Source organism: Schistocerca serialis, chromosome 4, assembly GCF_023864345.2.
Source record: "Schistocerca serialis cubense isolate TAMUIC-IGC-003099 chromosome 4, iqSchSeri2.2, whole genome shotgun sequence".
NCBI classification, from domain to species: Eukaryota; Metazoa; Arthropoda; class Insecta; order Orthoptera; family Acrididae; genus Schistocerca; species Schistocerca serialis.
Genome location: NC_064641.1, coordinates 11,428,383 through 11,456,027, shown reverse-complemented (window position 1 = coordinate 11,456,027; position 27,645 = coordinate 11,428,383). Strand labels below are relative to the sequence as shown.

At 44.2% G+C, this 27,645-nt stretch overlaps 1 protein-coding gene across 1 annotated transcript in view; it reads left to right on the top strand.

Moving 5' to 3' along the window:
• LOC126473706 (troponin C, isoallergen Bla g 6.0101-like) overlaps positions 1-27,645 on the top strand; it is a 115,911-nt gene that overhangs the window by 23,086 nt on the left and 65,180 nt on the right. The window contains exons 3-4 of the mRNA XM_050100948.1: positions 6,947-7,090; positions 21,714-21,833. Coding sequence (XP_049956905.1) covers positions 6,947-7,090; positions 21,714-21,833 — 264 coding nt within the window. The remainder of the gene's footprint in view (positions 1-6,946; positions 7,091-21,713; positions 21,834-27,645) is intronic.

The window sequence follows — 27,645 nt, the reverse complement described above, 5'->3', positions numbered from 1 at the left end:
GTGTTCATAGCTGTTGAGGTATGCACTTTAGAGCCCACGTTTATTGGACACTTTTTCTCGTGTTTATCCACACTACCACCACTGAAAGTTACCAGCCCTACACTCTTCGCAACACAAGAACCGGTACATGCATTCAGCTGCCAGAGGTATCAGAACGATTTTCGTTTACAACTTTCGACTCGTTCGTTTCCGGTACAGGGATCCTTACTTCAAATTAATACATTTATCGTTCTCCATCATCCTAGAAAGTCTGTAACATCATCACGGAATCACCCCCCGTGTATACGTACATTTACACACGCCCGCGCCTATAACTCTGACGCTCTGTAGTCTCGCTGGATGACGTTTCCGGACATGGGTTCCTGTTCAAAATACGATGTACTCACTACACTCTACAAGTACTAGAAGTCTGTAACGGGAATATCCGACCACCCTGTATACTGTAAGCGGCAGTCAAAGGAAAACAGAACACGATTCAAAACGGGACCATGGAATGATTCCATTCTAAGATAATCAGCAAATGCGTCCCACTGGGAGATGAGACAGTCAATCCCTGTTTCGTCGGCTGCTGACGGATCCACGACCACCCTTACTCTTGCACTTCCTCACCAGACCACAACCGACGTCCACGCGTGTCTTTCTTCAGGTCGCCAAAGGTGTGAAAGTCACACAGTGAAAGATTCGGACTGCACGGTGGGTACTGCAGCGTTTACCAACCAAATCACTGAAGCGCAGCCTTTGTCCGATTGGCAATGCGGGGGCGAATGTTATCGTGCAACAGGATAGTTCCGTCTGACACCATTCCTTGGCCATTTGACTTCATGGCGCGTCGCAGTTTCTGCGAAGTGTCTTTACAGCTCTCAGCTCGACGAGTAGAGAGCCCATGCAGTCCAACAAGAATTCCATCATGGCCTTACCGGGATTTGTGCGAAAGGCTTTGGGTTTCTTTGGCAGGGAAGGGTTGGAAAGTTTCCACTGTTGGTTTTGCCATTTGTCCCTGCACTATCGGAATGCTGTTGTACGGAACCATCCTGTTGGACAATAACGCCCACACTGCTAATTGGACAAATGCTTCACTTCAGCGATTTGGTTGAGAAAGACTGAGGTATTTTCCACACAGCCGGTACCTCTCACCGTGTGATTTTCACATTTTTGTCGTTCTGAAGAAAAGCAAGTGTGGACATCTGTTCTGGTTGGACGAGGAAGTGCAAGATTGGGTGCGGTTGTGAATCCGTCAGCAGCAGACCTCGTTCTACGGAACAGGAATTGATCATCTCGCCTCCCTGTGGGATAAACGTCTCAACGCATGTGGTGATTACTTTTCACTGAAACCATTCTATGGTGCCGTTGTGGAGGGTGCTCGGTTTCCATTTCACCACCCCTTACATTATATATAAAAACGAAGACTTTGGGTTTGTTCTCGGCCTCTCGGTTTGAATTTGGAAGTCCAACTGATTTCAAAAATGTTTTCTATATTTTTGCACAAAAAATTACGTTGCAACGTTTCTCTCAAAACCAGAAATGGCCAAAAGTGCCACAAATGTTGTATGACATTTCCTTCAAATTTCAAACGATCAGAAGCAAAATGCCATGCAACAAGTTATTAAGGAGATTGTTATGGATACAGTGCTGCCAACAGGATGTTACTGGAACTGTTCACTTGCATGTAAAAACTTTTAGACAATAATTTTCCAAGAAATCCAAAGAATATGGAAGGAGTAGTAGTGTTAGTAAAACCAGAAACACAGTGATATTCTCGTGGCATTTAGACACACAGAGAAGACAATGATGAGCCAAAACATTATGACCACCTGCTTAACATACTGGTTCATCTTTGGAACACAATGCAGCAGCAATTCTGCGCCAAGTTGATCCGAAAAATTCTACATAGATTTCTAGAGTAATGTGGCACCAGATGTCTGTGCAGTTACGCGGTAGTTTGTGGGCGTGGAGTTGGCACTCAACAGCGTCCCAGATGTGTTCCATTGGGTTCCAATCAGCCGAATTGGGTGGTCAAGACACCAACGTGATATTACTATCATAACTCTGTAGCATGATTCTGGCCTCATGACAAGGAAAGTATCCTGCTAGAAAATGCCATCACCGTCGGGGAAGATATCAAGCACGAATGGATGTAGGTGCTTCGCAATTATGTTCCCATAGTTATGGTGTCCCTGACTGCTACTACAGGTCTCATGGAAGTCAAGACGAATGTACCCCGCAGCGGGTACTGCACTCACCAAATGTGTCCGTGGTGTAGTGCATGTTTCGTTCACCTTTGTAATGTGAATCATCTGACCAGGTGAAATATTTCCATGGGTCCATGGTCCAGGCTCAGTAATTATGTGCCCACTGTAAATGTGATTGGCGATGTCTTTGGGTTCAAATGGCTCTAATCACTATGAGACTTAACATCTGAGGTCATCAATGCCCTAGACTTAGAACTACTTACAACTAACTAATCTAAGAACATCACACACATCCATGCCCGAGGCGGGATTCGAACCTGCGACCGTAGCAGCAGCGCGGTTCCAGACTGAAGCGCCCAGAACCGCTCGGTCAGAGCGGCCGGCTGTCTTTGGGTCAACATCGGTTATTTACTGCAGCATCCCACGTCCAACAGTGTGTGTGAACAGTATTCTCCAAAACACTGGAGCCTGCACCAGCTTTTCATCTTGTCGTCAGATCTCCCAAGGATCGTCCTCTATTCTGCTTTACAGGTTGGGAAAGTCTCCAATTTGCACTTTCTTTGAAAAGGTGTGGAGGTCAACGCCTGACACCTAGTCGTGCTTTCGTCGTCCTTCAGTCACTTTCCATGGCTGCTCATGACGGTAGCACGAGGAAGGGCGACCAGCTTCACCATTTCCGAGACGCTAGTTCCCAAGCGCGAGCCTCAAAAATGTGACGTTTATCAGAGTAACTTATGTCAGTGGATTTCCTCATTTGCGGCAAGTATCGTCGCTACAATGATTCCCTGTCCATGTCTGCTCTGCTTATATAGGGTGCTCTAAAAAAAAAAAAAAAAAAAAAAAAAAAAAAAAAAAAAAAAAAAAAAAACTTCAAGCTTTAGGGACACGTTCCTTGCACCAAAATAAAAAAATTCTAGTAAACATGGGTCCTAAAATGCATACCTTAAAAGAGCTAAGAATACTTGTTCATTTTCGATTCTATGAAACAGATCTCTTCTACTACAAGGACTTCACTTTACATATTTTGGGAGGAGGAAGTAGGGATCTACCCAAGAAAAAACCGTCTGGTCAACAAGGGATCTGAAATGCATACTTTAAAAGCTGTGAGCACTTGTTCATCTTCGCTAATGTAAAGCACATCTCTTCTGTCGGACAAGTACTCATAGCTATTGCAGAGCCCATTGCTACCAGACATTTTTTCTTGTTTTGGTTCATATTACCCCCCCCCCCCCCCTCAAAAAAAAAATGTACAGGAAAGAAAGAGCTTGAAGTAGAAGAGCTTCTCACACTGGTTATCGAATATTATCTCAGTTATGAGACTGGATTCGCGATTTCCTGTCAGAAAGGTCACAGTTTGTAGTAACTGACGGAAAGTAATCGAGTAAAACAGATGTGATTTCTGACATTCCCGAAGGTAGTGTTACAGGCTCCCTGCTGTCTTTTGTCTATATAAACGACTTTGGAGACAATCTGAACATCCATCTTACGTTGTTTTCAGATGATGTTGTCGTTTATCATCAGAGCCCCTGGTCTACCGCACGGCTTTCCGGATTGGGAAGGAGCGCCTGGTCCCCGAAACGAATCCGCTCGGCGGACTTGTGTCGAGGTCCGGTGAGTCGCCCAGTCTGTGGATGGTTTTTAGGCGGTTTTCCATCTGCCTCAGCGAATGCGGGCTGGTTGCCCTTATTCTGCCTCAGCTACACTATGTCGGAGATTGATACGCAAACAAAGTTCTCCACGTACGCGTACACCACCATTACTCTACCACGCGAACATAGGGGTTTCACTCGTCTGGTGTGAGACGTTCCTTGGGGGGGGGGGGGGGGGCGGGTCCACCGGGGATCGAACCGCACAATAACCCTGGGTTCGGTGTGGGGCAGCGGAGGGGTGAAGTGGAGTGCGGTAGTCGTCGTGGGGTTGTTGACCACTGCGGCTGCGGCGGGGTCGGAGCCCCTCCGTCGTTTCTAGGTCCCCGGTTAACATACAATACAATACAAAGTCATGAGAAGATCAAATTCCAAAAGGATTTGTAATAGATATCTGTATGGTCCGAAATTGGCAGTTGCCCAAAATAATGAAAAGCGCGAGGTCACCCAGACGAGTGCTAGATGCAACAAATCTATTAAGTGGCTGCCTACACAACGATTGTCCGTTCTCCTTTGGATACTGCTGCGCTGTTTGGGATCCTTACCAGATAGGATTAGCGCAGTACATAGAGAAAGTTCAAACAAGGACAACAGGTATTATATTATCGAAAAATAAGGGAGAAGGTGTGTCGGACGTGATAAGGGTTTCGGGGTGGACAAAGGGATCTTGTCACGAAAATTTCAATCACCAGTTTTCTCCTCCGAATGTGAAAATATTTTACTGATGCCGACTTACATAGGGGGAAGCGATCATCAGAATAAAACAAGGAAAATCAGAGCTCACACGTAAATATAGAGGTGTTCGATATTTCCGCGCACTGTTCGTTAGTGGAATAATAGAGAATTATTCTGAAGATCGTTCGATGAAGGCCTCTGCCAGGCACTTCAGTGGGATTTGCAGAATATCCACGTAGATGTAGATATAGCTGTGTTTCATAGTATCGAACATGAACAATGAACAAGTGCTCGTAGTTCTTAAGGTAGAGTTCTTGTAAGTTCTTGTAGAGCCCTCGCTTACTGGACATTTTCTTCTTGTTTTGGCTAAAGCTTGTCAGTGTTTTTTTTATTTATATAAATATAGCCTGCATCCTTCACTTAGCGCGTCGCGTATCTATCTCCAGGCAGCAGCCTTCAGTCTCGCTGTGGTCAGTGGACATAACGTTTCGGCTCCTCATTGCTTGTTTGGAAAAGGTGCCGGAAATCATGAGAATAATGGAGATGAACTACTGAGATAGAGAAACATGATTCGCTCTGTTGGCAGCTGCAGAAGTCACTTGAGCTGTACGCCTGAAGAACAAAAGGGCGGGTTCTCAGAGAACATAGTGAAGTTAGTGATAACTTCTTGTTGAAACCTTTATCCTTATAACAACACAAAGTGAAAATTAGTGAGTCCACAAATAATAATTATAGCCATAGTAGTAATAACAAGGTAATAGTTTATTATTTGTAGCTAGATAGAGTCGAAACGCTGTTCTTCTTGAAAGAAGCAGAGTTTCTGTTCCTGTCTACGTATCACTGCGTTGACTACACTTGCTGCCTGGTTCACCCCACAAAAATCCTGTGACCGTCCTTCTGAGGAGGCTAGGTGCGAATCATGTTTCCTCCTTTCTCTTATTTGAACAAATGTTCCATCACACTTGGACACAAGCTTAACAGCTAATTTAGGAATACACTACTGGCCATTAAAATTGCTACACAACGAAGATGATGTGCTACAGACGCGAAATTTAACAAACAGGAAGAAGATGCTGTGATAAGCAAATGATTAGCTTTTCAGAGCATTCACACAAGGTTGGCGCCGGGGGTGACACCTACAACGTGCTGACATGAGGAAAGTTTCCAACCGATTTCTCATACACAAACCCCAGTTAACCGTCAATGCCTGGTGAAACGTTGTTGTGATGTCTCGTGTAAGGAGGAGAAATGCGTACCATCACGTTTCCGATTTTGATAAAGGTCGGATTGTAGCCTATCGCGATTGCGGTCTATCGTATCGCGAGATTGCTGCTCGCGTTGGTCGAGACCCAATGACTGTTAGCAGAATATGGAATCGGTGGGTTCAGGAGGGTAATGCGGAACGCCGTGCTGGATCCCAACGGGCTCCTATCATTAGCAGTCGAGATGACAGGCATCTTCTACGCATGGCTGTAACAGATCGTGCAGCCACGTCTCGATCCCTGAGTCAACAGATGGGGACGTTTGCAAGACAACAAACATCTGCACGAACAGTTCGACGACGTTTGCAGCAGCGTGGACTATCAGCTCGGAGACCATGGCTGCGGTTACCCTTGACGCTGCATCACAGACAGGAGCGCCTGCGATGGTGTACTCGACGACGAATGGCGAAACGTCATTTTTTCAGATGAATCCAGCTTCTGTTTACAGCATTATGATGGTCGCATCCGTGTTTGGCGACATCGCGATGAACGCACATTGGAAGCGTGTATTCGTCATCGCCATACTGGCTATCACCCGGCGTGATGGTATGGGGTGTCATTGGTTACACGTATCGGTCACCTCTTGTTCGCATTGACGCCACTTTGAACAGTGGACGTTACATTTCAGATGTGTTACGACCCGTGGCTCTATCCTTCAGTTGATCCCTGCGAAACCGTACATTTCAGCAGGATAATGCACGACCGCATGTTGCAGGTACTGTACGGGCCTTTCTGGATACAGTAAATGTTCGACTGCTGCCCTGGCCAGCACATTCTCCAGATCTCTCACCAAATGAAAACGTCTGGTGAATGGTGGCCGAGCAACTGCCTCGTCGCAATACGCCAGTCACTACTCTTGATGAACTGTGGTATCGTGTTGAAGCTGCATGTTCAGCTGTACCTGCTATGTTTGACTCAATGCCCAGGCGTATCAAGGCCGTACTTGGTACTGATTTCTCAGGATCTATGCACCGAAACTGCGTGAAATCGTAATCACATGTCAGTTCTAGTATAATATATTTGTCCAATGAATACCCGTTTATCATCTGCATTTCTTCTTGGTGTGGCAATCTCAATGGCTAGTAGTGTAGAAACATTAAACAAAATACATCTCTCAGCCATTTTATGCGCTCTAATAGTTCCGTCTCAAATGTGTGCTCCTGGTGGTTTCCAGTGCTGAAGAAGGCCTTCGACGTCTTCGACCACCAGAAGACGGGCTCCATCGGCACGGACATGGTGCGCACCATCCTGGAGATGCTGGGGCTGCGCCTCAACGAGAAGCAGCTGCAGGAGATTATCGAAGAGGTGGACGCAGACGGTATGACCAAGCGTAGCGCTGCAGCGCGCCCTCAGACAGTTGTGTTGAGAGCTAGGGCGGGTATTCCTGTCACTTCATCCACAGATCAGAAAGTATAGGATAGCCTGTCTCGGGAGATACGAACAGACCTTTTGACTTAGCACTCCTCACCACCTTGAAGGTCGTTGTCGGGATTAGGGCACTTTGCAGGCTGCTGAGAGCTCCGTACCGTGGCTGCATTGCTGTCTCATCGGTTCGTCGGTGTCCCGGGATCTACTTCCTGGATATTTCCCCCCACACAGTGCGCTGGTGCTTGAATTGTTGCCAAGTACGCAATAATTCTTGTGCTCTAGGTAACAGTTGATGGTTATATCGCGAATGCAGTGTTTAAGGTTTCGTGTAAGCTGTACGCTCGCCAGAACTGACATTACATTACAGAATGGCATTGCACCGGCGCTTTTGTCCTTTGTGACTGACAGGTCCATGTGACATCAGTAATTATCATCATACAGACATATCTTACTTCCAGTTCCAGACATCTGTAGCGCCACCTGAACTAAACGATGCATTCCACGATGAGACCATCTTTCCAAGTATTTACAATTTATACACAGTCACTTTGAAACACCGAGTTCCAAGACTTGGCCAAACGCGTTTAAAATTAATCTTAAGTTTTGTCATGTATAGCGCTGAGTATTTTAAGAGTCAGTGCTTCATTCATTCATTAAATGTGTCAGCATAGGTCCCACTTGTTAAACTTTAGCAGTCTACAAGGCGTGGCTTCTCGTATTTTGAGGTGACAGCCTAATCACTTTTCATGGACTTTTTTTAGTTATCTACAATGTCCGTTTCTGTTTAATTATTTTAGTTTTTTCTGTTACTGTACTTGCAGCAGTTACAAACAAACTTTGATGTGAATGTATGTTACGATGAGTAGGAAATGGGGAAATTTTAATCAACAGCGCTTCCTTAAAATGTGGTATACGCATATCTTCTCACAGTATCCTAGGAACTGAACTCTCTACTCAGCAAGTCAACGTCATTGATGGCCAAACGGAACAGTGACACAAGCTGTCCCAGCAGCTGAGCAAAACCACAGGTGCAGTAGGCTGATCTTCCTACATCACGCAGTATTTCAAATTTTACTTGCTCTATGAGAAGCAGTGAAGTTTCTACCTGTTACGTTTCAGTCTGTCACGTCCGTTTCTTTCCTAATGCCTTACATTCACAACGCAAGAAACTACGCTGGATTACATGAAAGAGAATTTCATCCCATTCCTCCTGGACTGATATTATTTAGTAATGTAGTGGGCAGTGACACTACAAACATTCTCGTAATACATCAGACATCCATAACTTGCTTCATAAATTCTGACTGAAATGTCCCGAAAGGAAATAAAGCGATGTGGCGTTTCTTTCCCGCTTCTATATAAAAACGTAGGATCTGGCAACATGGATACAAGTGGGTACACAAACGTATTTCTGCTCGAAATATCAAAAGCAAATGTCTCTGGTACATAATGAATTCCTGGAAACTTTCCTTGCTCTTTCAGCGGGACATATCTCCAATGTTACTTCCTTTCAGAATCGGGAGACAACCACAAAACTCCAGGGAAATTTTTGTCGGGGTCGGCACTGAAGTAGGAAGCGTCTGTTTTTTGCGACACCACAATTTGTAAGAGTTCGAATCGTGCCACTATATCTGAGATACGAGTAGGCTTCATGCAGGCTTTTAGTCCTTTCCTCTATTACATAGATTTCCGGTGATTCACGTTCCAATCTTTCTTTCCATATTTTTTGTCTCGAATTCCTTATCAGCCTACACTCATCTCGGCCAATCCTTCAAAGCTCATCAAATTCTCCTCTCACGTCGTTCAGATGGAACGCCGATGTACATAATATGTATGTAGCCCGGAAAGTACGTTGTATCAACTTCGTTATTTCTTTCGAAGCTCCAATTTTGATTCTTTGCTACACCTATATCTTCATATTCTGCAAATCTGCACCAGCACATTGCTCATTTCCTCTGTAGCAGAAGTCCGCAGCTTGTGATCTGGTGGCTAACGTTGGTGCTTCTGCATCACGGGGTCTCGGGTTCGATTTCCGGCCGGGTTGGGGATTTTCTCTGCCCGGGGACTGGGTGTTTGTGTTGTCCTCGTCATCTCACCACCCTCATCATCATTCGTTACAATGGGTAGATTGTGACTTTGCAAAAAAATTGGACTGTATAAAAATTGTGACCCTGTGTGGGCGCTGATGACCGCGCAGTTGAGCGCCCCAGAAACCGAACATCATCATCATCATCATCATCATCATCATCATCATCATCAGAATGAGATTTTCACTCTGCAGCGGAGTGTGCGCTGATATGAAACTTCCTGGCAGATTAAAACTGTGTGCCGGACCGAGACTCGAGCATGGCAGAGGTCCCATGTTCGAATCTCGGTCCGGCACACAGTTTTAATCTGCCAGGAAGTTTCATCATCATCATCATCATCATCTGTCGGTGAATCAACAGACTCACAATTACAGTCGACAGTCGATGGAATCGGCTTCACATCTGCCATCCCTACCAGCTTTAGGCTTCCCCTCACCCCGTTTTTCCATGTCAGTCCTAGGTCTTTACACCCATCCCCACGTTCCTACCCTCTTGATTCCTAACCGCTGGATACATGATGCCTCTTCAGACCGACTCAGTCATTTAACAGCTCCCATCTTCGTTTTAAAAGCGGAAAAGACACTCCGTGTAATTTCAAAGACCATCGAGGCAAATAATCTTTTCAATTATTTTAAGCTAAAGTTTTTTCGGTTATGGTAGTATTTTACCATAAGCTGCTTGAAGGACGAAATATTGGCAAGCTATGCTCGCACGTCACAGGCGAGAGAACGAAGTAACAAAAACAAAATAACAAACGCAGAACAGAGCCAGTTGTGTAGCATTTGGCTTCGACATGTTCTATTCGTTTAGTTTTCGAGACATTACCTTGTGTTCAACAGGGGAACGGATGTCGTCACCAGAAGTAACTCTGTACACAGCTTAACTGAAGACATTCCTCAAATGACACTTTCGACATCAGGCTGCAAACGATTTAACCTTCAAGTGCATAGGTTGTTGTGGCCTGTCAATGACCAAATTCCATGAAATATCCTACGGGAGCACTTGCGCTGGTAACCCCGCACGGGCCCCTTAGGCAGGACGAAGTTTTGGAACATTCTGAGTTGTGTTGGACTGGCGGCGATATCTTGAAAAGCAGCACGTCTCAAAATTTAAGTATCCTTACGACCCTGTTTAATTACACAACTGCATTCGCGTGTAATGTTAAAAGCGCTATAATGTACCACAGTTGCTCTTTCAACCCCATTCCACTATCGAGAACGTGACGGTCCGGTAGGTAAAGGCTGACAGACGAGGCTGTTACAGATTCCAGTTTCAGGTTCCTGATGCAATCGCACAGGTGGCAACAAAGTGGCTAAATGACTCTGATGTAGACCGCCTGGCCTTTTGTAAAAGTCTGTAATATCGTAAACTACTAGCAATTCAACAGATCTACGGTACTGCTTAGCAGAATAACCATCTGCAGCCGGACATTAAGCGATATGTCGCAGTGCTTCCACATCGCTAACACGTGTATGAAAGCGTCCTTTCGTCGAGTACAAAATGCCCACCATTGCTTCTTCTGTATGTCCACTTTACCAGCCTCTTGCAGTCGCAACTTGCGGGAGAACTCGACAATAAAACAGCAACACGTAAAAAATATTTTCAAATAAAATTAGAATGTCGTGTAATCTCTTCCGTTCCTTGCACCCTGATCCCTTCGTTAAGCAGGCTTGGTGCCTAGCAACCGCTACATGAGATATGACAATTAGGTTTCTATTTATTATCATTGAGACTTACAGGAAATTTTTGCCAAATTGACTGGCTTTTATATCAAGATTATTAATGAATTGCAGGGACGATAACGCAGCCGGGATGGGACATCATAGTATTTTACAGTAGGCTGTTTTCAAACTTTCACTCTGCATTATCCATATTGATCCCAGTCAATCCAAACCATATGGTGGTTTCACGTTGCATGGTCATCCTAAACTAAACTATACAATACGATTTACAGCGATAATATAAGTGAAAAAACTGGACTTTTTTCTGCATCTCGTTTCTCTGTGGGAGTATACATGGTTTTGGGATGGTGAATTCAAAGGTGCAAACGAAATATCTCTAGCACATCATATTTCCGAGATGCACTCACTATTTAGACTGACATTAGTAATTACTACGTTTCTCTAAGCTAAGAATCGGTAATAGAAAGGCTTCTGTTTATGAAAAATCAATCTTTATTAAAAAAGAAAACAGTCTTAGCAACAACCAAGTCTCTTACGTTAACACTGGCCTCTTAGAGATTTTGGTATTAACTTAAAAAGCAAAGAAAACTACTTCAATAAAGCTCAGAGACATGTTTTAAGAAAGTTAACGACCAATTAAGTAAACTACACAGGAAAAAAACGAACAATGACATTCAATAAAAAAAATAGGGTAGGTATATGAACGAATCAACTAAGCACTTATTTCGTTATTCAGTGTCAAGATATGCCTTTCTATCAATGGAACGCACTTTGTACACATATTTCTGATATTTAGAGCACGTTTCGGTTGTTTTCTACATCTACATCCATACTCCGCAAGGCACCTGACGGTGTGTGGCGGAGGGTACCCTGAGTACCTCTATCGGTTCTCCCTTCTATTCCAGTCTCGTATTGTTCGTGGAAAGAAGGATTGTCGGTATGCTTCTGTGTGGGCTCTAATCTCTCTGATTTTATCCTCATGGTCTCTTCGCGAGATATACGTAGGAGGGAGCAATATACTGCTTGACTCTTCGGTGAAGGTATGTTCTCGAAACTTTAACAAAAGCCCGTACCGAGCTACTGAGCGTCTCTCCTGCAGAGTCTTCCACTGAAGTTTATCTATCATCTCCGTAACGCTTTCGCGATTAGTAAACGATCCTGTAACGAAGCGCGCTGCTCTCCGTTGGATCTTCTCTATCTCTTTTATCAACCGTATCTGGTACGGATCCCACACTGCTGAGCAATGTTCAAGCAGTGGGCGAACAAGCGTACTGTAACCTACTTCCTTTGTTTTCGGATTGCATTTCCTTCGGATTCTTCCAATGAATCTCAGTCTGGCATCTGCTTTACCGACGATCAACTCTATATGATCATTCCATTTTAAATCACTCCTAATGCGTACTCCCAGATAATTTATGGAATTAATTGCTTCCGGTTGCTGACCTGCTATTTTGTAGCTAAATGATAAGGGATCTATCTTTCTATGTATTCGCAGCACATTACACTTGTCTACATTGAGATTCAATTGCCATTCCCTGCACCATGCGTCAATTCGCTGCAGATCCTCCTGCATTTCAGTACAATTTTCCATTGTTACAACCTCTCGATATACCACAGCATCATCTGCAAAAAGCCTCAGTCCACTTCCGATGTCATCCACATGGTCATTTATGTATATTGTGAATAGCAATGGTCCTACGACACTCCCCTGCGGCACACCTGAAATCACTCTCACTTCGGAAGACTTCTGTCCATTGAGAATGACATGCTGCGTTCTGTTACCTAGGAACTCTTCAATCCAATCACACAATTAGTCTGATAGTCCATATGCTCTTACTTTGTTCATTAAACGACTGTGGGGAACTGTATCGAACGCCTTGCGGAAGTCAAGAAACACGGCATCTACCTGTGAACCCGTGTCTATGGCCCTCTGAGTCTCGTGGACGAATAGCGCGAGCTGGGTTTCACACGACCGTCTTTTTCGAAACCCGTGCTGATTCCTACAGAGTAGATTTCTAGTCTCCAGAAAATTTCATTATACTCGAACATAATACGTGTTCCAAAATTCTACAACTGATCGACGTTAAGAGATATGGGTCTATAGTTCTGCACATCTGTTCGACGTCCCTTCTTGAAAACGGGGATGACCTGTGCCCTTTTGCAATCCTTTGGAACGCTACGCTCTTCTAGAGACATACGGTACACCGCTGCAAGAAGGGGGGCAAGTTCCTTCGCGTACTCTGTGTAAAATCGAACTGGTATCCCGTCAGGTCCAGCGGCCTTTCCTCTTTTGAGCGATTTTAATTGTTTCTCTATCCCTCTGTCGTCTATTTCCATATCTACCATTTTGTCATCTGTACGACAAGCTAGAGAAGGAACTACAGTGCAGTCTTCCTCTGTGAAACAGCTTTGGAAAAAGACATTTAGTATTTCGGCCCTTAGTCTGTCAGTCTGTTTGATATTTGCTTTGATCGATGCCATACCGGATTGTTTTATAAAATATAGATGCCATCTTGCTATTCTTATTTGTAACGGTTTCTTCCAGAAAAATAGGCAAGTTGTGTTACTATTTCTTGCGTTTTATTCGCGGATTTTTTCTGCCTCTTCATCGTCGTCTATTTGACTATAAATTTCGTCATCAGGTATTTCTGTTTCATTCTCATTAAACACGGCTGCATCTTGAAAACAATCTGGTGTATCCAATGAGTCAACTGTCTTTGCTAGTTAAAAGTAACCGGCCATTGTGGTCGAGCGGCTCTAGGCGCTTCAGTCCGGAACCATGCTGCTGCTACGGTCGGAGGTTCGAATCCTGCGTCGGGCATGGATGTGTGTGATGTCCTCAGATTAGTTAGGTTTAAGTCGTTCTAAGTCCAGGGGACTGATGTCCTCAGATGTTAAGTCCCACAGTGTTCAGAGCCATTTGAACCAAGTTAATAGTAACTTCAAAACATGATCATCGCTCAGAAGTCGCTCCGTTCCGTCTAAAACAGTTTGTGATGACAAGTAAGAAAAGCAACATTTATAACTTCGTGGGACAGAGAAGGACCCCATCCCGTACGCACCTACGGAAACAATTATCACTGTTAGCACGCGCCTGCACGGAGCACAAGCGCAACCGGTACTAAGAATGCACAGAAGCAGGGGGGGGGGGGGGGGGAGTGGCAACGTTGGTATAGCAACAGGAATGCAAACATCAGTGACGCGTGAGGTAATAAATTACACCACGAATGTAGTTAATGATTAATATGTGATGCACATTAATAGGACCAAAGTACGATGCAACAGCATGAACATTATTCAGACACACAAAAATGTAAACAGAGATCACCTTATTCTAGAAGTGACATGGAATATGTTCTACGCTAAAAAAATTATGACATTTTCGGAGAACGAAAATCTCCTCTTCTAAAATCAACACAGATCCTACAAGCAGAGACGCTGCGAAACTCAGAATACTCTTTTCCTCTGTGAGATCCACAGCACCGTATACAAAGTCGTGTCCAGGAAGGCATTTGATGACGTCAAGCAGTAACGTTTGGTGAAAGAATACGAGCTAACCGACTATCGGACCAAGTTTGCGACAGGTTTGAAGCCTTCGTTGCCGACAGAACTCAACACCTCGATCCTAAAGAAACAAAATCGAGAAATATAAAGGTGATTTCCGAAGTTCCACAGGCAAATGTGACAGGACCATTACTGTCAACAACTCATGTAAATAGTATAATAGAATGCGTCGAAAGCTCTTTAAGACTGTTCGCATATGTTCAGATTGTCCACAAGAAAGACAGTAGCGATTTACAGAATGATCTGCAGCGGACTCATGAATGGTGCAGGCTCTGCGAGTTGCCCCTCAACATAAATGAATGTAACACATTGCCCATACATAGGAAAAGAGAACCACTGTGTACAACTACACTATTCATGACAACCAGTGGAAACAGTGGGCAGTAAAACATCTAGGAGTAACGATCCAGAACGACCTTAAGTGGAATGACCTGATAAAACAAGCAGTAGGAAAAGTAGATGCCAGACTGAGATTCATAGGAAGAATCTTAAGGAAATGTAACTCATTCGTGAAAGAAGTGGCTTACACGACGCTTGTTTAGACGATTCTTGAGTATTGTTCATCAGTCTCAGATTCTTATCAGGTAGGACTGACAGAGGAGATGGAGAAAATTCAGGGAAGAGCGGCGCGTCTCGTTACGGGATCGCTTAGTCGGTGCGGGAGCGTTCCGTAGATACTCAACAAACTCTCGAAGAAAACGATTTATTAATACATAGTATGCACGGATTCAGAAAATATCGTTCTTGCGAAACACAACTAGCACTTTATACTCGTGAAGTAATGAGTGCTATCGACAGGGGATGTCAAATCGATTCCATATTTTTAGATTTCCAGAAGGTTCCTAATCTGGAGTACTGCTGTGCGGTGTGGGATCCGCATCAGGTGGGACTGACGGATGACATGGATAAAGTACAAAGAAGGGCGGCTCGTTTTTTATTATCGCGAAGTAGGGGAGATATTGCCACAGACATGATACGCGAATTGGAGTGGCAATTATTAAAACAAAGGCGTTTTTCGTTGCGACGGGATCTTCTCATGAAATTTCAATCACCAGTTTTCTCCTCGGATTGCGAAAACATTCTGTTGGCACCCACCTACATAGGGAGAAATGATCATCACTATAAAATATGAGAAATCAGGACTCGCACGGAAAAATTGAAGTCCTCGTTTTTCCCGCGTGCCGTTCGAGAGTGGAACGGTAGAGAGACAGATGAAGGCGGTTCACTGAACCCTCTGCCGGACACTTTATTGTGAATAGCCGAGTAATCATGTGGATGTAGACTCCAGTTTTTTTTGTAGCTTTTCAACAATGCAGTCATTACAGAAACTTAATCTTATTCTGTTGCATAAAGAGCCAAGAACAGTGACTCTGTAAGCAGTCTAAGAATTTACGAGTTTAGCGTCGAAAGTGCCATCCATCGCCAATTGTCAGGTGTGTGGTCCAATAAAGAAACTGTCTTTCATCTTGGCATCATTGATCTAGGGAAGAGCGTCTTTCAGCTGGTTGAAAGCCTCACCTGTTTAACGAGCGCCTTTGTAAAATTCTTCGTCTGGCATAACAAAATGTGGAGAGGAGGCAGTATGACTTTACGTAGCGTAACTAATGGTCTTTTCTTAAAATTTAATCAGAGGCTATTTCTTGACATGGTAATAGTTTTCGATGTCTCGGCTGCCTCGCAAACACATAAAACATTATTTTACTAAGGCAACCTCGATGTATATCCCTGAAACTAAAGACAGGCAGATATCGACTTCCACCTGGAGTTCAGAACTATAAAATTAACCATACCGAATACTGATTAATATGAGTAGTATTGCATTGCAAGTAGCTAGGATCAAAGGCGAAGGCCCTAATTCAGGATTCTCTAAGTCTTTTATCATGTCTATTCTTGCTCGTCATTTTGAAGTTAGAAAGCAACACAGGGTTTTTCATTAGTATTCAGCCCTTACGAAAGATGACTAAACGAAAGCTACAAGACTTATCGAAAATACATACGTGACAGTGGATACACCATCTTTCCAAGTCTTTAATAGACAAATACTCTATACGAGCAACGTCTGTCACTCGTCAGCTGCCAATACTTGCGCGTACGCGCGATATTCGGAAACTAACGTCCGATCGGTCGCGAAATGGAAACCACTGCGAAAATCAAAAATGTAGAATGAAACGCATGAGTGTTACATCATGTGGGCTACATGACATCAGACGAAATCTCACACCATGCCTGCACCCTTGGTGGCAGACCCTATTTTGTGGGCATTTTTACGTGCTCACTGCGCTCTCGAAACCGAAAAAAAGAGACGTGACGCGATCGACAGGCATACTAAAAACACCGCCCGACAAATCTGTGCGATGCCTCATCTGTGGTTTCCATCTCACTCCCGATCGGACCTTACTTTCCGAACAGCTCTCGTATTTCATTGAAGTCTGGGACGGCGCGATGGCAGCCTGCTTTGTTAATATGTGTTGACGGGGTTGCCTATCTGTAGGCGCGTCGGTGCGACAGTGTGGAGCGGGTTATTTCTCTACGTATTCTGTCTGACACACCTGTCCCTGGAGCAACTACTCCACGGCGCGTATTACGATTACAACCTTGTACGGATGCTCTATCCACTAGTAGGTGTCATTTTCCTTTGTATCTTCTAGTTTTCACGTAGTCATCTATTGAAACACTAGTTACAGGTAAGAATGACGCTGTAGATAACAAAAATGATGCACATTGTGACAGCGTAAACTGAATTACAGTAGAGAAAGTGGTACAAATATGAAATACCACTTCCTTTTTTCGTTTATAAATTTCTCAGTTTTTCGCATTAAGCAGACAAAATATCTTAAGCACATGCTTTGAGGTATATTTTAATGCTTCCTATATTTTCGAATACATACTATATCAGCAGCATTTCTAAATTAGGCTTAGCACAAAGTTCGACGTTTTTCGCACTTGAGATTATGGGGTACAAATATGGATAGTGCATTTGTTTCAAATTTGTTAAAGGTAAAACAGATAATGGAAAATATAATAATTCATTGTAAAAACACAATAGAAAAACACGCGAAATATACCATACTCAGTTACTAAACTACTTACTCTAAGTAATTTCACTTGCAAAAGCCACAAACATATCGTCCTTAACCGTAACGTGCACATTCAGTGTGCGCCCACACTTCGCATATCAGACACATTACCTATTCTTCCCCTGCTTTGTCCCACGAAAATTTATCTGGGCAAAAGAGACAATTGCCATCTTCGTTAGTGGGTACACCGTCGTCCAGATCGCTACTGATGGCGGACGAATCATCTCTCACACTAAAAACATCATCTTCATGATCTGATGATTATTGTTTCGTAGGCTTTGCTGGACTCTGCTTCATTGTCACCGGTTTATTTGTTACTGCTGTCGAAACTTCAAGAGTTCTCTTGTACGGAGACAAGACTGCTGAAGGATCCGCTTTTCTTCCTCTCATACCTGGCCGCTCTTTTATTTATGCAACGGGTAAGATTTTTCAAGGTGTAATTTCAGATGTGGCAGTACATATTCCTCCCACGACTTCAGCATCAGCCTTTCCAGTTTTAGAGGCCGCACCTCCTGCAGATGTTGCATTGACTGGACCATTGAGTAAATCTGTTATAATACCTTTATTGCTGGCAATGAAACCTGCATCCGTGAAGATATGAGGGTTTAACGAGTGTATTCTTGTTACCCTAAATCCATTCACTGCTATTTCTCCTATTTGGCACGTAAGGCCCGAATCAGTCTGGCGATGTACACGTTTGTTACTGGACGTGCAGTTTTCCTCATCCACATGCGTACCTGCTCAGAATTACAGGATTCAAAAGGGCTCATGAAAGTTAAATCCAGCGGTTGCATCTTGTACTACGCATGAGTCACACACAAGGTGCTTGACATGGTTTCATGTCCGGGGTTTATAACATATAGATTCTGGAGTGGCCCATTTTCTTTTTTCTAACATTTTTAACTGCTACTTGCACAGCAGACTCATTCCACTGCTTTCGAGCTCGTGAAGCGATTCCTAGATTTAAAACAGGTTGTGAAAGTACGGTACAAATATGGAATACTAGGGTAAGCTACTAATATTCCATATTAGTGACACAACCGCCTTGAAATTCAGAAATGCAAATAAAATCGAAAATTAAGTTTAAATACGCAACAAATACACCATTCCACGGCTCCGTGTATTAGCTGAACGTCTTTTTACAAAATATATTAATATTTCATGTATTACGATAAGAATGAAAGTGAAAACCACCAACCTGCAACAATTATTCCTCCTAGTGAATTCGGAGAACCAGCTTCACACTCTCACAAAGCCTGCCATCTATAAAATGGATGCACCCAAAACAGTCTACAGTTGCTAAACGTAGTTTTCAAGCAGCTAACCAAACTACAGCACTTAGAAGGCGAGAAATTTTAGTATCCCATATTACTGCCCCAATTCCCCATCTGCACTTCTTCCTCTAACCATATTCTCCAGCACTATACATTTTTCAGCTTACAGCACCTAGTTATTGGTACTGGATCAAAATGGTGAATGAGTTTACGAAAGGCAGACAACATGTTAGTAGATTCCACCACTCCTAGCAGAATAAGATAATATCGCACAGCAGCAGCAAAAGGATTTGGTTTTGGTAGTTAAAATTTAAATGGAAGGATTAAATTAAATAATGGAGAGAGAAAGAGAGAGTGTGTGTGTGTGAGAGAGAGAGAGAGAGAGTGAGAGAGAGAACGCCGCTATATTTGTAATCAGCAATTTGTTTTTATCTAGAGCAGATATTCGGCTTTCGAATGTTTATAGAGAGCACAGATAAAAACCTAAAAATAACGATAGAATTTCCTTTATTCGTGCGTAAATGCCCTTAGAATCGTGAAATAGTAACGTATGATCCTGTTGTGGCAACTGAGAAATGTGTCCTGAATAATCACTCTTCAGCAAAGTACGAGGGTCGTTCAATAAGTAATGCCCCACATTTTTTTTTCTCAGAACATATTTACTGTTAAGAGTCGTAATTTGGTGACAATATACATCAACATGTTTTGTCCATGTCGTATTTTTCTAGGTATTCCCCATCACGTTCTATGGTCGTACGCCAAAGTTGTGGAAGAGAATGTATTGCCTGCTGGTGAAAGCTCTTGTCCTGTAGGCGTAACCATGTTTTCACCGCATGACTGACACTCTCATCATCTTCAAAGTGTGTTCCCCGTAGAGAATCTTTCAACGGCCCAAAGAGATGGAAGTGCGTGGGTGTCAGGTCTGGACTGTAGGGTGGAAGGGACAATGATGTCCACCCCAATTTGGCGATGTGTTCCCGGGTTCTCAGACTTGAGTGTGGGTGTGCATTATCGTGTTGGAACAAGATTTCTGGTGGATTCTTGTCCGATCGAACACGTCGGAAAGCGTTCTTAGTTTATTCAGAGTCTTCAAGTACGCCTCTGAATTGATGGCATCAAATCCGCGAAAATGACGCCATCACAATTCCTGAAGACTGTCACCATGACTTTTCCGACAGAGGGGGGGATGTGTTGAATGTCTGATTTTGTGGTGAATCAGGATGATGCCACTCCATGGGCTGCCTTTTTGTTTCCGGTGCAAAGTGGTGGATCCAGCTTTCGTTCCCCGTAACGATCCGTGACAGAAAGGCCTCTCCGCCGGTCTCAAAAAGCACGAACGATTCAGATGAAATGGCTTTTCTTGGAATCTTGTGGTCCACTGTGAGCACTCGTGGCACCCATCGTGAGCACCTCTTTGAATATCCGAGAATCTCGGTCGTTGCAGACGCACTTCCAATGCTGACCGACAACTGTAGAGTCAATTGTCGAGCTGTGATGCGCCGGTCGGCATCCGCACGATTCTGCACGTCTGGAGCAGCGGCTGTGACAGGACGTCCCGAGCGTGCCTGATCGTGGAGCTGTGTTTTTTCATTTCCTTTACCCATTGCCCAACTGTACTCCTATTAACTGCAGCATCGCCATGCACTGCGCACAAACGTTTACGGATGTTCACCGCGGCTTCTTTTTCTGCACACAAGAAATCAATAACAGTACGATGGTTGCAACGTGAATCGTATGTGGACGCCATTTTGACGCTGTACTACTGCTCTGCCATCTGCCATAACGGTTCGAAACTTCAAATGTGAAGCACCAACAGGGACTTTTGTGTATGTACCGGCTGATCAAAAAGTCAGTATAAATTTGAAAACTGAATAAATCTCGGAATAATGTAGATAGAGAGGTACAAATTGACACACATGCTTGGAATGACATGGGGTTTTATTAGAACAAAAAAAAAATACAAAAGTTCAAAAAATGTCCGACAGATGGCGCTTCATCTCATCAGAATAGGAATAATTAGCGTAACATAGTAAGACAAAGCAAAGATGATGTTCTTTACAGGAAATGCTCAATATGTCCACCGTCATTCCTCAACAATACCTGTAGTCGAGGAATAATGTTGTGAACAGCACTGTAAAGCATGTCCGTAGTTATGGTGAGGCATTGACGTCGGATGTTGTCTTTCAGCATCCCTAGAGATGTCGGTCGATCACGATACATTTGCGACTTCAGGTGACCTCAAAGCCAATAATAGCACGGACTGAGGTCTGCGGACCTGGGAGGCCAAGCATGACGAAAGTGGCGGCTGAGCACACGATCATCACCAAACGACGCGCGCAAGAGATCTTTCACGCGTTTAGCAATATGGGGTGGAGCGCCATCCTGCATTAACATCGTACGTTCCAGCAGGTGTTTATCGGCCAGGCTGGGGATGATGCGATTCTGTAACGCGATTGTCATGTGCAGTCATTGACGTTTTGCTGTCCAGCGCCAGCTGTCGGACATTTTGTGAACTTTTTTTTTGTTCTAATAAAACCCCATGTCATTCCAAGCATGTGTGTCAAATTTTGCCTCTCTATCTACATTATTCCATGGTTTATTAAGTTTTCAAATTTATACTGACTTTTTGATCAGTCGGTATATTAATGGCTTTTTTAAAAAAATGTGGAGCATTACTTATTGAAGGACCCTCGTGCCATGAGGAAATTTTCCGTACTAGTTTTTTGTGTCTTGATAAATTGTCATGATGAACGGAACAATGAATAGGAGTGACAGATCGGTCAGAGATGTTTAGTTTATGGTCAAAGGCAAGCCTCAGGTACAAATTGTCTGCCCCGTACCAGTGACGCAGTACGTGACGTCAGCCTGCCATAGTGACGTGTGTTGCAGGCTCTGGGCAGCTGGAGTTCGACGAGTTCGTGCAGCTGGCGGCCAGGTTCCTGGTGGAGGAGGACGCCGAGGCGATGCAGCAGGAGCTCCGGGAGGCCTTCAGGCTCTACGACAAGGAGGGTGAGTCGACAGCCCAATCTGTGCTCAGCAATACATTCCCCATCTTGTATTTCCTACCATTGGCAAAGGAGGGCCGGGTGTTGTGCCACTGTTGTTTTCAGTTACAAGTAGAGTTCCGCTCTCATGTACAGTACATAAATGACGTAGTAAATGGTAGGAGTATTGGTAGTATTGGTAGCACTGGAAGGGATAGAAACATAAATGAATGTGTGGGAGAGAAACTGATAGCCGATTACATCACTTTATTTTGTTTCTTTGTTTCTTTATTTTGCAACATAACTAGAACTGTATGTAGTTCAGTGTTAGTCCATTGCGTATGTTACATTCTTACAAAATATAAATTACTTTTTGAAAATAACAAAAATTAGTTGATAGCGTAACCTCTGTGCTTTTATGTAACCAAAGCAATTACTTTTGATGCAAGTGCAGTTTATATGCACTCAGATAAAAAAGCTACAAAATATTGTTGTTATTTTGTAATCGACAGAATATTCTTCACCATAATCAAAGGCAGGTGGTTCCTATTGATACTGACAGGTGTTTATGTGTAACAGATAAATGTTTTATATTACCTTGACGTTGTATTGAAGCAGTGTTTGATATGTTTTATTTTTACGCGTTTTTCTTTCAATTTTAACTTTTTTCCAAAAATTGCGTTTTCTTGCCCTGTGTGATACATCTGTATCGTTTTAAAATTTTTACTTCAACAACCCTCTGTTCCAAATTGCAAACCAACAATTTTCAAATAAACTCTAAATTAAACACCGACAATTTCAATTTGCTATAAGTACTGATTGTTTTCAAGTAATAGAAAGGAGGATAACTATGTAAAAAAATGTTCCGTAAGTTCAGCCCTTTATATATCCTCATTCAATTTCTAGACCGTTACCCGTTTCCGGTTTCTAGGGGAATATAGTAAGATACTAATCACATAAGCGAACTAAGCGATCGGAATCAGATAACGCTCTATAGCTATGCAATTCACTTAACGTACAGTAACGTGGATCGTAATTGACCAAGAAAAAATGTGTGCGAATTCCCAAGGGACCAAACTGCTGAGAGCATCGGTCTGTTGACTTACACACTACTTTAAACTAACTTAAACTAGCCTATACTAAGAACGACACACATATACACACACACACACACACACACATACACACACACACACACACACACACTCCTCGTGCGAGGGAGGACTCGAACCTCCGGTCGGAGGGGTTGTGAAAACCGTGACATGGCGCCTCAAACAGCGCGGCCATTCCGCGCGGCTACTTCCCAGTGTTGATGATAACTCTGAGCCAGCACGGGATGTCTCTCCCGTTGGGCCAGCGGTCGATTTTCCTGCCCAGTCTGGACAAGTATAGAGGGTGGGTATGGTAGTCATTGGGAGCTCCAACGTTAGGCAGGTGACGGAGCCCCTCAGGGAGATAGCAGGCAAGGCGAGAAAGAATTCCAGTGTGCAACCGGTATGTTTGCCGGGAGGTCTCATCCGTGATGTGGAGGAGGCCCTGCCGGCGGCTATCGAGAGCACTGGGTGCAACCGGCTGCACGTAGTGGCAAATGTCGGCACGAATGACGCCTGCAGCTTGGGTTCTGAGGCCGTCCTCGGCTCTTTTTGGCAGCTGGATGATTCGGTGAAGCCAACTAGCAACGCACGCGGGGTGCAGGCTAAGCTGTCTATTTGTAGCACCGTACCCAGGGTTGATCGCGGTCCTCTGATTTGAATCAGAGTGGACGGTCTAAACCAGAGGCTCAGACGGCTCTGCGATGGTATCGAATGCGAATTTCTCGACCTCCGCTATCGGGTGCATAATTGTAGGGTTCCCCATAATGACGCCAGGCCCGTTTCGTCACAGGGTTATTTGGGAAGCGCGATAGCGTTACGGAGATGTTTAGCAAACTCAAGTGGCAGACTCTGCAAGAGAGGCGCTCTGCATCGCGGTGTAGCTTGCTCGCCAGGTTTCGAGAGGGTGCGTTTCTGGATGAGGTATCGAATATATTGCTTCCCCCTACTTATACCTCCCGAGGAGATCACGAATGTAAAATCAGAAAGATTCGAGCGCGCACGGAGCCTTTCCGGCAGTCGTTCTTCCCGCGAACCATACGCGACTGAAACAGAAAAGGGAGGTAATGACAGTGGCACGTAAAGTACCCTCCGCCACTCACCGTTGGATGGCTTGCGGAGTATAAATGTAGATGTAGAAGTAGATAATAGGCCAGGCGTGCTCTACACGCAAGAAGCGGCTATTTGAGTAGCGGAGTACGTGTGGCGTGCGCATGCGGCATTTTTAGGTTAGAGGACCCTCCATTGGGATGAAACACGATTTGCTTGTTAAATTGGTCCTCGCAGATCAGAGACAGAGAAGGTTAATATGATTTTAGTAAACTGCAGGAGCATCAAGGAAAGATCCCAGAATTAGTATCGCTTATTGAAGGCTATAATGCACAGCATTGGGAACAGAAAGCTAGTTGAAGCCAAGCGTCAGTGACAACGAAATCCTAAGTTCAGACTGGAATGTTTATCGTAAGAATAGGTTAGGCGCCAATGGTGGCGTGTGTTTATTGCAGTAAAAAATTCGATATAATCCAGCGAGATTATCACGGATTACGAATGTGAATTAATCTGGGTGAAACTGAGTATCAAAGAACGATAAAAAATGGTGATCGGATGTTTTTATAGACCACCTGGGTCAGGATCTGTAGTTATAGAGCGCTTCAGACAGAGCTTGCAGAATATCATTAGTAATTTTCCTGATCTTGCCCTTGTAATACGGGGTGACTTCAACTTGCCAGGTACAGATTGGGAGTGTTATGCCATCAAAACTGGTGCCAGAGACAGGGAATAGTGTGGCATTGTTCTGGATGTTTTGTCCGGAAATTACCTTGAGAGGACAGTTAAAGAACCAGCTCGTGAGGGTAAGGTTTCAGACCTCCTGGCAATAAACAGACCTGAAATTAACGTAGAGGAAGGTATCAGTGATCATCAGGCTGTGACAGCATCTATGACGACGGGTACTACGAGGAATATTAAGGAAGGTAGGAAGATATATTTGCTCAGCAATTGTGACAGATAAAATTTTCATAATATCTCAGCAGTCAGTATCAAATAATCGGTGATGAGGACGAAGATGTGGAGAACAAATGGAAAAAATTTAAATGTGCCCTAGACAAGTACGTTCCGAGTAAGGTTTTAAGGGATGGGAAAGATCCACCACCTGTGCTGTGATAGTGCCACGCAAAACAACAAGGGGTGCAAGTCCTCTCCATGAAAAACACGATCACACCTTAACACCACCGCCTACAATTTTCACTGTTGGCACTACACACTCTGGCAGATGACGTTCACCGGGCATTCACCATATCCACACACGGCAATCGGTTAGCCACATTGTGTACCGTGATTCGTCACTCCACACAACTTTTTTCCACAGTTCAATCGTCCAATGTTTACGCTCCTTACACCAAGCTAGACCTCGTTTGGCAATTTACCTGCGTGATGTGTTGCTTATGAGCAGCCGCTCGACCATGAAATCCAAGTTTTCTCACCTCCCGCCTAACTGTCATAGTACTTGCAGTGGATTCTGATGCAGTTTTGATTTCCTGTGTCATGGTCTGGATTTCACATTACGACCCTCTTCAACTATCGGCGATCTCTGTCAGTCAACAGACGAAGTCGGCCTGTACGCTTTTGTGCTGTACGTGTCCCTTCACGACTCCACTTCACTATCACGTCGGAAACAGTGGAGCTAGGGATGTTTAGGAGTGTGGAAATCTCACGTACAGACGTATGACCCAAGTGACACCCAACCACCTGATCACGTTCGAAGTCTGTGAGTTCCGCGGAGCGCCCCATTCTGCTCTCTCACGATGTCTAATGACTACTGAGGTCGCTGATATGGAGTACCTGGCAGTAGGAGGCAGCAGAATGCACCTAAAATGAAAAACGAATGTTTTTCGGAGTGTCCGGATACTTCTGATCACATGGTGTCTGTGCTCTCAGAAAAGTTACGCAACTTTTGATGTGTTCGTACTCAAACCCTCACTTTTCCGAAAACAAGGAATACAGAAGGCTGTCGATTCCACATTAATCTTTCGGGTGGTATCATTGTCATAGCAACCAGCTGTACCTATGTTTTCAAAGACGCTATAAAATAACAAAATATGCCAATGAGCTAGATCGTGACAAGAACTGCCTTATTCTCTGATTCAGGGAAATTACACTACTGGCCGTTAAAATTGCTACACCACGAAGATGACGTGCTACAGACGCGAAATTTAACCGACAGGAAGAAGATGCTGTGATATGCGAATGATTAGCTTTTCAGAACATTCACACAAGGTTGGCGCCGGTGGCGACACCTACAACGTGCTGACATGAGGAAAGTTTCCAAACGATTTCTCATACACAAACAAGCAGTTGACCGGCATTGCCTGGTGAAACGTTGTTGTGATGCCTCGTGTAAGGAGGAGAAATGCGTACCATCACGTTTCCGACTTTGATAAAGGTCGGATTGCAGCCTATCGCGATTGCGGTTCATCGTATTGCGACATTGCTGCTCGCGTTGGTCGAGATCCAATGACTGTTGGCAGAATATGGAATCGGTGGGTTCAGGAGGGTAATATGGAACGCCGTGCTGGATCCCAGCGGCCTCGTATCACTAGCAGTCGAAATGACGGGCATCTTATCCGCATGGCTGTAACGGATCGTGCAGCCACGTCTCGATCCCTGAGTCAGCAGATGGGGTCGTTTGCAAGACAACAACTATCTGCACGAACAGTTCGACGACGTTTGCGGCAGCATGGACGATCCGCTCGGAGACCGTGGCTGCGGTTACCCTTGACGCTGCATCACAGACAGGAGCGCCTGCGATGGTGTACTCGACGACGAACCTGTGTGCACGAATGGCAAAACGACTTTTTTTTTCGGATGAATCCAGGTGCTGTTTACAGCATCATGATGGCAGCATCCGTGTTTGACGAGTATAGCGGTGAACACACATCAGAAGCGTGTATTTGTCATCGCCATACTGGCGTATCACCTGGCGTGACGATATGGGGTGCCATTGGTTACACGTCTCGGTCACCTCTTGACGGCACTTTGAACAGTGGACGTTACATTGAAGATGTGTTACGACCCGTGGCTCTACCCTTCATTCGATCCCTGCGAAACCCTACATTTCAGCAGGATAATGCACGACCGCATGTTGCAGGTCCTGGATACAGAAAATGTTCGACTGCTGCCCTGGCCAGCACATTCTCCAGATCTCTCACCAACTGAAAACGTCTGGTCAATGGTGGCCGAGCAACTGGCTCGTCACAATACGCCAGTCACTACTCTTGATGAACTGTGGTATCGTGTAGAAGCTGTACGTGTACACGCCATCCAAGCTCTGTTTGACTCAATGCCCAGGCGTATCAAGGCCGTTATTACGGCCAGAAGTGGTTATTCTGGGTACTGATTTCTCAGGATCTATGCACCCAAATTGCGTGAAAATGTAGCCACATGTCAGTTCTAGTACAATATATTTATCCAATGAATACCTGTTTGCCATCTGCATTTCTTCTTGGTGTAGCAATTTTAATGGCCAGTAGTGTATATACAAAATTTCTGGAATTAAATTCGTTTAAGGGTAAAGATTCATAACTATTATACCAACAAAAAAGAAACATTGATACTAGTGCAGTGAGCTAACAATACACGCAGAAAACAGATGACAAAATTTCAAAGTATGATATATAAGAGTTCCAGAGAAAAAATTAGGTGAAGTTGGCAATTTAACGATGGCGAAGTAGGTAGTTCCGACTCGCC